The sequence below is a fragment of the Labrus mixtus genome, chromosome 5 (assembly GCF_963584025.1).
Source record: "Labrus mixtus chromosome 5, fLabMix1.1, whole genome shotgun sequence".
Taxonomy (NCBI): Eukaryota; Metazoa; Chordata; class Actinopteri; order Labriformes; family Labridae; genus Labrus; species Labrus mixtus.
The window spans coordinates 5955121-5967989 of record NC_083616.1 but is presented as its reverse complement, the minus strand read 5'-3'; the positions used below and the strand labels follow the sequence as shown (position 1 = coordinate 5967989).

The 12869-nt window shown below is 41.7% G+C and overlaps 2 protein-coding genes across 2 annotated transcripts in view; both read left to right on the top strand.

The window, feature by feature from the left end:
• The window catches only part of stxbp1b (syntaxin binding protein 1b), a 28804-nt gene extending 23456 nt beyond the window's left edge, over window positions 1-5348 (top strand). The window contains exons 17-20 of the mRNA XM_061037439.1: window positions 344-429; window positions 583-740; window positions 1680-1804; window positions 4469-5348. Of these exons, the coding sequence (XP_060893422.1) occupies window positions 344-429; window positions 583-740; window positions 1680-1789 (354 nt within the window). The 3' untranslated portion in view covers window positions 1790-1804; window positions 4469-5348. The remainder of the gene's footprint in view (window positions 1-343; window positions 430-582; window positions 741-1679; window positions 1805-4468) is intronic.
• dpp7 (dipeptidyl-peptidase 7) overlaps window positions 1-12869 on the top strand; it is a 196202-nt gene that overhangs the window by 39613 nt on the left and 143720 nt on the right. The gene's annotated exons all lie outside the window — the stretch shown is intronic.

The window sequence follows — 12869 nt, the reverse complement described above, 5'->3', positions numbered from 1 at the left end:
TCTGTAGCATTTTTTCTTCTTTGAGTTTTGTGTGTAAATGGAAGAAGTCATGAAGATTAAAAAAACAAGTATGAATCTTTAAAGGAAACAAATGTAATGTAAAGCCATCAGGAGAGCAGGGCCTTTCTGTTTCATGCTAATAGTTAAGTTTGCTACAGAAAGGGGCTGGTATAAATATCCTGCTATGAAGGGACCGCATCTTGAGATCTTTTATTTACCACGTCTCCCTTTAATTTGAATGTTGTCTGACTCTGTGATTAGAGACTATTGTGAGGTTAAAGTTGCAATTTTACTGGTTCTGTTTCTGCTGCCAGATTACATAACTTAAATTGTGTTCCCTCAGGACTCCATTGAGGACAAACTCGACCCCAAACTGTACCCTTACATTTCCCAGCGACAAGTTTCTTCAAAAGTCAGCGCTCCATCGAGGTGTGTAGTTTTAAAAAACACCTTCCCTACACTTCAGAAAACACACAAATATCATAATTACAACAATTAAATTTCAGCAATAGTTATTGCTTCAGATGGTTATTCTAATTTCCAATGATAACCTTTCAATGTTTTTCACATGTTTCCTTATAGCAGTGCACGTTACGGTAACTGGCACAAGAACCGGGGCCCCACAGAGATCAAGACGGGGCCCCGGATCATCGTCTTCATCGTCGGAGGGATGACCTACAGCGAGATGCGTTGTGTGTACGAGGTCACACAGGCCAACGGAAAGTGGGAGGCCCTGATTGGTGAGTTCACTTTTACTGAAGAGCTATATCAACGTTATTAAATTCAGCTTGAAATGTATCTGATATCCATCATATCAGCTGAACTCCTTGTATCACATTATTTATTTCACTGCTTAAAACACTCTCTTCTAGCTAAAGAGCATTTTCAGTTTGAATTGTAAAGAAAAGTTTCAGAAAATGAGATTTGCCATCAGTGCTCCACAATGGAGTGTGACCACGATATGAGATATAAGAGACAAGCTTTTGCAATAAACACATTGCAAAAGTCTGAATTTAATGCGATGAATATAGATTATTTTTCTACGTAAACAAGCAATGCGTTCTCACTCAGCATGCCTACATTTGTTCTATTGAATGGGTGAGAATTAAGTCATTTGATGCAATCAGATGAAGATGAAGCCTTTCTGCTACTCTCAGATTGATTGGAGTTTATTCAGCTGAGAATATTTTGCTGGATTTATTTTGGATTCAGGAGAGACAGGTTTCAAACGGTATTTTGTGAACATGAAGACTTGCAGATAGACAAAAAAAACTGTGAGTTGAAGCTTATATCCACGCTTTCACTTTTGTTTATTTATCACAACAACACAAGGATGAACAATGTTATTGTTCTAACATCATGCAGGCCTATTCAACATGTGGTTTCTTTTTCGAGGCTAATCTCTGCATTTGGTTGAACAGTTAAAGCTGTGATCTGGTATTTATTACATTTTTTAACCAGAGGGTTGATCATAATGTTTGATCCTGCATGGCTACTGATGTAAATGAATGAAAGCTGGATAAATAGTACTGAGTGTTTTGACCTTTAGTTAAACTGACCTCTCAGTATTTCTTATAGCATTTTTTTAAACGTTCTAAAAGACCTTGAAGCATTTCTTTTGTTTAACGTTTATCCAGGATGCAGTGTTTGGTGATCTTAAAGGTTTGTGTCCTCTGCAGGTTCCACCCACATTCTCACCCCCCCTAAATACATGAAAGAACTCCAGCACCCAGACTTCCTGGATCCCAACGCCCCACCAGAGGGCACCGAGGAGCCACCTGCAGAGTGAAAAACACATCTGGAGGTAAAAACACAAGTCGTGTTGGGACTTTTTGAATCCCTGTGTTTCTCCTGTGTGATCCAACCTGCTCAGTGTGTTTTTTTAATCCCTGCAACATCTTAAAGACAATCAAATGCTGCCCTACTGTTGTTAAGACACTGACCCTGTTCCTTTTTCAAACCTAACATCTGGAAGACGTTCATGAAAGACTGGCCTGATGTTAAACTCACCTGTAATCGAGTATTCAATAGAATCATACATTCATTTGATTAATCACTGGCTCTACTGATTATTGCAAACACTCTATGGACAAAATGTGAGGAAGATATAAACCTGCAGCTCAGAATGCAAAAAGTTATATGCGCTAATGGCAACAGTAATGATGGTAGATTTATGTATTGGATCAGTAGAAGTTACAAAAAATGCATTCCTGTATTTCCTCGATAGAAGGTATCAGCAGAAGAAATGTTACATCCCCTCCAGTGAGAGGAAGCTGTGATGAGTGTGTTTCACAGCGTCTTAACCTCTATTCAGAGTTTTTTTTCCCCACAAAAGTGCCGTAACTAAGCTCAGCAGTCATCACATCTTTGTACATTCATGTGTAATCTGCGACGGCATAATATTGGTGTGTAATTCTGTCTATTCACTTTGCGTTACGGCGTCTCCAAAGCACCGCACTACAGGAGCTCCACGAGGACACACAGACATAGACATGCACACACACACACACACGTAACTCATTATTGTTTTCTGTTCTGTTTCTGTTGTCTTTTCAAAACACATGGAAGTGTACTTTCTATATTTGTGTTTGTTTGCCATGGTCTGTAGCAACTTTGGGTTTGGGACATTAAGAGGTCAAATCTACATTATGAAATAATAGCCACAATCTTTAGCACTGCAGCCAGTGACTCATCTGTGACATGCATGTATGATTTTAGTGTCCACACTATATTGAGCAGGTTAAAGGAGTTTACCTTTACTACACAGACAACACTGAGATATAAAGTGTAGGTGCAGCTTCTCTGGCCTGGCTTTGATAATGTAACATCAGCGTACTAGATCACTGACACCACTGACCTTCAGACGGGACAACATGTGACTTTCTAACATAAAGTATCTATCTCTGGTTTTATTGAATGTCAGCTTTGAACAAGAAAACATGCCCTCTTGGAGTGTGAGATCTCTGCATCTTTTTTCCCACTAAGGATGTGAGGATGTTGCTGTGTTGTTCCTCGCTCTCTTTGTTGTTACCTCCAGGGCATCTCTGTGATTTGTTTCCCCCTCACTGTCGCTGTTCTTTGTCTTTCTTTTCGGAGCCATTGTAGCAAATCTTGTTCAACACAAATCCTTCAGGGCCTTTTTCTTCACACAGTCACATCTGTACAGAGGAAATGTCACTTTAGTTTATCATCTAAATGTCATGCAAGGTGAGGGAAATGTTTTGTTGTCAAAGGGCTAAATGTTGAACTAAAAGTGTTTCACTGAGAGTTTCAGGAACTATATGAAACCATGCACAACTTATTATAGATTTGTACTCTCGCTGTTTAATGTAAACATGTATGGGAAGCCAAAAAGGTAAATTTCATCTCGATCTCCAGGTGTTTGGTAAACATAAACAGGCATTTATTAAACATCTGGTGATTTTCAATAATGCCTTTACGTGGACTTATCCCAGACATGGACGTATCCTGGTTTTGATCATATTGGGGATATGGCGTTAACATGCAAACAGAAAAACTTGGTTATTCATATCCCTGAATACACGATAAATAGAGCTCAGCTTAAGTTCAAGCAGGAGGATTGTTTTTATTCTCTCACACATTCATTCTTCTTCCTTCATTTAACTCTTCCACTCCCTCCGTCTCTCAGCTCTGGTGATCAGCTGATTATGGGCGTTTACTCTTTAAGTAATCAACCAACCAGATTCTGCCACAACCTCTCTCGACCAATCATCCTGCAGCTGTCAAATTTTAAAATCTGTTCTCTCTCTTCAGTCCGTCATTTCATTGCGATCGCTGTAATTGCATTTTATCTGCTCAGTTGCTATGATGTTTTTTTACAACACAAACCAAGGCAATTTTTTAAATCTGCAATGTTTGCACTTTTACATGCAGACATTGCATTGCAGATGTAGAGTGTCTACCTGGTGTAAGGTAACGGGAGGAGAGCGCAACAGCAAATATTAAACATGTCCTCACCTCTGACTGGTGTCAGTCTGTCACTGCCACTGTAGGGCAAGGGAGCGATGGGTAAAGATGTGCAGCCGTGACTCGTGGGACAGGGTCCGCCATGTTTGTTTAGCTGATGCGTCACACCTGGGCAGGTAGTTAATAGCTGACAGAAACCGGGGTGAGGTGTACACAGTATCCTGTTTCTTGGGACTTCTCTGGTTTCAAAATTGGGTTCCTCAAAATCCGAGTGCTAGTCCTTGTTCCTGAACTCGGGATATGATGTTTACATTCACAAACACAAAAACTGTATACATAAAAAACCTGAACAAACCCTGAGATACTCAGTCCACTTGATCTCACTCAATGCTCTAGAAGGAATCTGTAAAAAGAGATTAGGTCGTCATAAATCTGAGTAGAGGGAAGGTTTTTTCTACTCTTTTGTTTCCAAAATAAAAGCTCGGTAAACCACATGGATCATTTGTGATAAATAAATTGATATCTTCTTTCTGTCTTCCAGTATCAGCGGACGTCTTCGCCCCCTCTCGCCTTCTAACAGCCCCCCTGGAGAAAGAAGATCAGACGTACCCCCACCTTAACCCCACCTTAACCCCCTATACCTCCTCCAGCATTACACATCAAATATACACTTGTTTATATGATTCAGTCATTTTTAACTTATAAACCAGACTTTAAATATCAACTTTCAACTGTGACATTTATCAGACATCACTGGAAGAGAGTGGATGTGTTAAACATTGTTTACTGTATATTGTGATATGTCTATTACCGGGGAGACTTTAGTTTAGACGACTGGATGAGATTCAGAGAGTGTCAGGGATCAATGAAACTGAAAAATAACTCCACCGTGGTTCACAGTTCTCTCAGAGCAAAATGATGTTCATGGATTTCACTTTATCTTTGCAGTGACTTCTATAATTGTCTCTCCCTAACCAGTACACAGTGTCCTCTTCTTTTATGTTATTGAGCAGGCTAGTTTTAATGTAGTGCTTTCCATTCAGTAGCAATGATGCCATACTGTTCAAATCAGCAGATTTATACAGAGATGTGTCTGACCCTAGACATGCATGCCAACATAAAGCCACTCTGATGGTGTATGTATAGCAGTAGATCAAACATTTGAGCAGAACATTATAAAGTTTAGTGGGCTCGTCCTATTTGTTTTTGACAGTGTTCTTTCCTCCTGTAGAGATTCAGTTTACTCCTGTTTGACCATAACGTCGTCATTTCTTTTGGTTTTGTTTTGTGATTCTGTATAACTAGTTATCTACTGTGTATGAAGAGATATCCATGTAAAGACAAGTCTGTGCTTTTATGTCCACATGAACATTACTCACTGCAGGATGTGTGTTAAGTTAATAAAGTGGCTTCATTTCAAACCATTTTTTTGTTTGACTGTGAAAATATTTGGCTGCTGTGATCAGAGATCAAGATCAGAGCAAACAGAATACTGAAGAGAGGAACTTTTAGAGGTTTGAATGGTCTTTAAAGGAAGAATGTGCGACACTTTACACATACATTTAGCAGAAATCCAACATAGGCTATCTCATCCCCTTGTGTATAAAAGCTGTTTAAGTGAGGGACTAGAGGAAAGATGAATAACATACTGTACTCACTGCTTATTTGGATGTCACATAAGCATTTTTAGATCATGGTCATTCTGTCTTAATTTCCATGCAATGTGAAGCTACGAGCAAGCTAAAGAGCGCTACCATTAGCCTGCTAACACAACAATGCAGCTCGAGAAAAGGACAAAAGGATAACTCCTATGTGTAAACGCGAGGGGTTGGTGTGTCACTGTGGATTGCAACGTAGGGGAGAGGAGGATTCAGTGTAGCAGAGGTTTGTTGAAAGGCAGTTTGTTTTGGTTTCAGGCTGGTGTTCAAGGAAAACATCTACTGGATGTAAAAGTCACACATTCTTCCTTTAAATCTTGTTCTCAAGTAAACATAGCAACTGTTTAACGGTGCAGTCAAGCAGACAATCACACATCCTGCTGTATAATTTCTCACCTCTATCCTCAGACAACGGACAGCAAGGAAAAAAGAGATAAGTGTAAATATTGCCGACTTTGCAGAAAAGCATTACACACTTGTACGGTCTCAGGCATTGAACATTGTCAGAAATGTAGCCATTTAGCCGGCTCCTTTTATAGCTTCAGTGTTTGTTACTGTATCAGAGCGCCATGTTTTTCCTCTCAATGATGATGATGGGGAAAAATGAGCCAAATGATTTGGGGTAAATTGAGCCAGTTATTGAACTGATACCATTATAGTGAATAAATAAAGTCTCTGTCTGGAGTCAAATCATATTTTTCTTGAAATGTACATAAAAAGTCTGTAATTTTAGGACAGGCTGGACTTTTCATGAAGTTAATTCACTATTTCTTAAAAACTTCAATGCAATTGCAGTTTTTTTTAAGCTGTTACCATGACCACAGGAATCCTGACTGTATGTTCGTGATTGTAAATTTAAGTTTGAGAAACGTATGAGTGTCATTCAAATGTTGACAAAGGTTGACATTTGTTTGTTATTGTCATCAGAACACATTTTATAAACAGTTGGTGTTTTTTCACGGCTGACTTTGTTGCAAGTAAAGAAGATTAGTTTAGTTTTATTTCAGCACATTTCAAACTTTATATTTCAAAGAGGAAACCAATGAAGCATGTATGAATAAACAGCAGAGAAAAAAGAAACTTGAAGAATAATTATCATCATTTATTCCTCAGCACGACAGCAACAACAAAAGCAAGCTGTGATTCCCCGAAAGAATCTGCCAATTCTCTTCAGCACTTTTTGGCTGCGTCCTGAGGAGGCCGAGGCTGCAGCAGAGAAGTCAGTGGGATCACCTCCTTTACTATCAGGAAGGGGAGGTACACCTCCATCTGGTGATCCAGGAAGCGGGGCTTCTTTACAGGAGGCTCTGATATGAGAGCAAGACACCGAATCATCATCCGAGGAGCCTGAAGACGAGGTATTGGACAGAGAGGACAGTCCTCCATCTGAAGACCGGGTACTGGACAGAGAGTACAGTCCTCCATCTGAAGACCGGGTACTGGACAGAGAGGACAGTCCTCCATCAGAAGCTTCTGGATCTTCTTCACAGGAGCTATGAGGTTCTTCTCCTTCAGTCAGATCTACATCTGGAGCTTCTTCCAGGAAGAGGAGCTGAGGTGCTCCATAAAAGCGCCAGAAGGCTAAACTGGCTTCATAGGAGTATATGGCTGGTATCCCATCACATGACCCTGTGGGGGGGTCATCTTCATAAGAGACCAAGTCTTTGTCTCCATCCATGAAGCAGGAGGGCGGAGCTTCCTCAGTGGGACCAGTGGGCAGAGCAAAGGATCCAGAGTCTGAGACCTGCTCAGGATTTTGTTTGGTACCCATCATGTCTCTGATCACAGAGGAGAAAGAACGACAACAATCAGAAAATCAGTCCATCAATAAAGCAGCAGTCCATCAGAGCTCCTGTGTTTAATACGAGCAGTGTGAACACACACAGTCACTCACAGGTGTGTTCTGTCAGGGTGCTGGCTCAGGTGAGACGTGCTGATGAACGGGTGCTGCAGAGCCTGTCGGGGACAGATTCTCTGATCCCCGTTAAGATGCAGCAGACGTTTCATTAGATCCACAAACTGGAACCTGTCCTGGAGCTCAGCAGCTCCCTCTTCTGGATACATCTGGATTTGAAAACACATTGAGGTGAGCTGATTGAGCCAGCAGCTCTCAGAAACAAATTATTAAGAGGTGCTGATGGATGTTCATGAACACATCAGAGAGTACCTACATGAACCAGAGCATCCAGAGAGCTCGGCAGCTCCACCGCGCTGTCCTGCTCCTGTACTTCAATATTATTAATGGCTGTGAATTCTTCAGGCGTCTAAAGGATCAAAATCAATATGAGAAACATTTTAAAAGAGTTTACATGAAATATGAATCTTCTCAGACAAAGAGGAACATGGTAACTGTACCAGAAGCCTCCATGATGGAGCACCAGCTGCCTCCTCCTTCTCCTCAGTGAAGAAGAACCTGGTATGAATCCCAGCACGGAGCAGCTGCTCCTCCGGCTGACCAACAACCTCCACAATGGACTTCATCTGCACACATAAAGAAACACATAAATCATGTGAGCTAACACTCTGCATCAGGTCTGCTCTGTGTCTGGGGGAGCTGACATACCATCTGATAGTCACAGTCGACTGGGAAGAGGTTTTCAGCCAGGTAGAGGGAGGCCAGGACGCAGCCCACCCCCCACACATCGATAGCCTCAGTGAAAGGAAGGCCGAGGGCGACTTCTGGAGCCCTGAGGACGAAGACCAGAGCCAAAGTCAGAAATATGTTGGACAACACAAACTGTGCTAAATGAACATCTGAGCCATGCAGGAGGAACCTACCTGTATCCACGTGGCTGAACTTTAAGCCCCACCTTGACTTCATCAGCTGTGATGGCTGCACCGAAGTCGATTAATTTGACTCTGATTTGTTGGTCCTGCTTGTTGACAACCATCACGTTGTCAGGTTTGATATCCATGTGCAAGATACGAAGACCCTTCAGGGCGTCCAGAGCGACCAGCAGCTGCAGGGACGAAACAAAAAGACAAAGTTTGGATTTCCATGTGATGCTGAGCGGGCTTTAGGGTTAATGGTTTCTACAATGATGAGTAGTAGTAGTTATGCAGAATGTTAATGAATATGTGGTTAAATCAGACCTGCTCTGTGATGGGCCGGATGGCGTTCAGACACAGAGGTCTCCAGCCAAATTCTTGGAGCAGGTCGTACAGACTGGTGTCGAGCATCTCGAATGCCAAACACGTCCGTCCCATGTAGTCGAACCTCTCGAAGAACTTCACCAGGTTGGTGTGATCTGGATTGAGGACAGAGATGACCTCTAACATGGACACCTGGTCAGAAAAGAGGAGACATGACAACAGTTCATGAGACTGTACGTCCTCTGATGGAGCAGACACAATCTGATGAAAACTTGACTTCATTAAAAATCCACCTCTTTCTCAGAGTCCAGGATCAAACCAGCGACCTCCTTCAGGATCTTCACTGCCACCGTCTCTTTGGTGACTATGTTCACACACTTGGCCACTCTGCCGAAGCAGCCTTCACCGATAAACTCCAGAACGGAGTAAGCAGACGAGCTGCTGAACAGAGTTTCACCTGTGTGAAGCTCAGGTGTGCTGAAGGTGACTGTGGAGAGAAAACGTGTGAAGACAGTATGTTCAGTGTGTGAGACCATGTTCAGCATCAGGGTGAAGATGGTTGAGTCTTACCTGCTGACATGTTTACACGGTCAGGTGTTTCTCAGGTGGAGAACGAACCTTCAAGTTTAAATGTTTTAAAATTCAGAACGAACAAATGTTTCCAACTAAAATCTCTCTCCTCTCAAATGTGTGTTTCCTCTCTGAGTGCTGATGGGGAACTGACCGAGATCTACCAAACTGCTCACTTTTTAAACTTCTAGAACTTTCTGATCTATGACGTCATAATCTGAGCTGTGTGTTCTATTCTTTTTAGAACTCACTGAAACACAAGATACAAAACAACATGCTGAAACATGTTTTTACTCAAATAATCTCCTGAATATAAGAATTATGCGCCATACTGGTGGATTGGGGAGGAGGGGGTGGGGCGGGGTGATTTGATGGTGACAATGAGAGGCAGCAGAGTGTCCATGATGATTCTACATAAAGAAAAACAGTGGTGGATAATTTTGTTCAGTTTTCTACCCATGCGCTTGTCAAACACCTTCAGCCATGGGGTTTTGAAGACTTGGAGAAAGGATACTTTGTCCATACATTCAATATACCAGGTAATAAATCAGACAAAGGCAGATATCCAGACAATTTATACTATGGCTATGACCACATGAGTGACGGAGAGAAAGTCGTATTTATGAAATGGTACGAGTGCATGAAGAAATCTTTGTTCTTCAATCAGAGATTCGCAAGTACTGCATTAATGATGTGGAAGTGTTGTGCACGGCTTGCTTGATTTACAGTCCTGAAGTGTACAGAACTTGACCCTTTACCATACGCCATCGAGTTGTATTTGACTTTTTTCAAAACGTTGTTCCTTCCCAGAGACACAGTGGTGCTCACGTATGGTGCATACATCCACCAGAATAAGACATAAGTACTGGATGTGTCTATCCAATGGTTGGAATATGTGACTCAAACTGAAAACATTGAGATGATCCATGCACTAAATCATGATGAGCATCAGATTGGTTAATACTTTGTGGATGGGTTTCATGCAATATCCAACGCCTGCTATGAATTTGCAGGTTGTCTTTTCCACAGATGTGTCGAATGTAAAGTAATAAGCATTACAAATCCTCTCCCCAACAGTTTAATACTAAAATAACTGCCTTGGAGAGTCGCTATGGGGTACGGGTTGTGGTGATGTGGGAGTGTCAGTGGGCTGGATTAACAAAAACGAGCCCTGAGGTCCAAGCATTTGTCAGAATCCAAAAAATCCTGAACACTCAGACCCTATAAAGGCACTTTTTGGAGGTCGTACAAATGCCATGAAGCTCTACCACAAGGTGGAAAATGATGAGAAAATCAGGTATTATGACTTCACCCGTCTGTATCCTACAGTGCAGACCTGTTGGACACGCTGAGATTAGTCAAAGGAATTTTAATTCCATTGAAAACTATTTCCGATTCATTAATTGTACTGTGCTCCCCCCACCCAAAAGGAGTGTTCCAGTCAGGTGTCATGACAAGCTTATGTTCACTCTGTGCAGAAAGTGTTGTGAAGATTTAAATCAGACCAATGACTGCCTGCATAGTGAGAGTGACAGACTGCTGTCTGGTGGGTGGGTGTTGTTTGAGCTTCAAAAAGCCATTGAAAATGGCTACCAAATTGTGAGCATTGACGAGGTGTGGCTTTTCCCCAACAAGACAGATACATTGTTTAACGATTATGTCAAGACATTTTGAAAATGCAAGCAAGAAGCTTCCGGTTACCCCGGACATGTCAAAACACCTGAGCAGGAGTACATCGATGACTATTTTGTAAAAGAGGGCATTGGGCTTGATCCTGTGAAAATCTGTGTCAACAAGGCAGCTAGGAGTTGAAAAAAACTTCTCCTTAATTCGCTGTCGAGCTGATTCAGCATGAGGACTGACATGCCTTCATGTGAACTGATCACCAAACCGGCCAGATTTCTACAACTAATGGTCAGTGATTATTATGATGTGAAAAGTTTTGTTTCATTTGAGATGAGGTGGTGATGTTGCACTGATGACATGCTGATGGTAAGGGGTCAAAAGTACCCGATGTGAATGTGTTCATAGGGGCTATGACAACGGCTCATGCCCGACTCTTGCTGTATGACTCGTTGGATAAATTGCAGGAGCGTGTGTTGTATTGCGAGTGTTGTTTTCACATCCAAGAATGATGACTGGGTCCCTCCCTTAGGTTCATACCTAGGAGATTTGACAGCATTGAAATAAAATATGGTGACATGTGGACTTCCAGAGGAAGATTATATCACAGTTTGTTTCAGGAGTCCCAAAGTGCTATGCCTATCGCACAAGCAAGGGTATAACCATGGAAGCAAATAAGAGACATGATTATTTGAATTTTAACAGCTACTGAATATTAAACACTGAAATTTAAACACCACTGAATTTATAGAATTGAAATATTTTACTTTGAAAACAATGTATCTGAATGTATTTGTCCTGAATTCAACAATTTATAGTTCAGATCCAAAAATTCAAGTGTCATAATTTCAACATTAAAAAGATTCAGGTTACTCAAATTCAATTTGTCAAATTCAAGTTGAAAAAATTCAACTGGTCAAATTCAGATCCAAATATTCAAGATGAAAAATTCACAAAATTTGCAACATCCGGGCTACCCAGGACAGGATAGGCAATCAAGCCTGAATGCAATCGAACGGACTTCTGGCCAATCAGAGCACGGTCTGTCAGTCATTGTGATCCACGCAAGAAGCGGCTCGAAAATTGATTGAAGCTCAAAGATGACTGCGAGGGAGAACGACGGGGCTCCGGTAAGTTGTACAGTTTGCTGTTTATGTACAATCAAACTCAGGGCTCAACGGAAGCACTGGCCCGACGCCTTTTACACATGCTAGCAAGACCCAGACAGGATGTGATGGGTCGGAATCATAGGTCGGAATAGTTACTATTACTAAGTTACTTTGAACACATTTGTTTTTTTTTTGGTTGTTGTTTTTCTCTGTCAATCAAATCAGCACACATTCATCCTCATCTAATACTTTCTAGATGTTGTACGCCATGCACAGTAGAGCATATGTCACAGTGTTGTCAACACATACAGTTTCATCATTCAACACGTTTTTCAGCAATGTCATCAGGTGATTGATCCAGATCCTCAGGAATATTCTCGGCCATTTCTGTCACAGCCAATGTGTTGTTGGGAGTCAAATTGATTCTTAAAAAATACAGAATGGATGGTAGAAAGAGGTCATTCCACAGGTGTTGTCTGATGTCGCTGAAGGTCCTACAATAAAAATATGTAGAGACCTTTTGTAGACAATCATGTTGCCTCTGGCTAGGATACTGACATCCATAGCACATTTCTCCAGTTCAAACAATGCTATGTGGTGCAGGTGATACACAACTGTTTTCACACCATAAAAGTCAAGTGATGGGTTCTGTACAGCTCACTCATCCTCCTGTAACACCTCAGCTGTTTGTGGAGATGCGGTGTTGATCATCGACATCTGTGAGGGTGATGTTGGTGGGGTCTGGGTCTGCAGAGAGGGTGATGTTGAGTGGGTCTGCAGCAGCTGAGAAGAAAGAAGAATCGGAGATGCCTGAGGGGTCTGCAGCAGCTGAGAAGGAGGATTTGGAGATGACAGACGGCTCCATGCTAAAGATGTCGAGTTTGGTGTT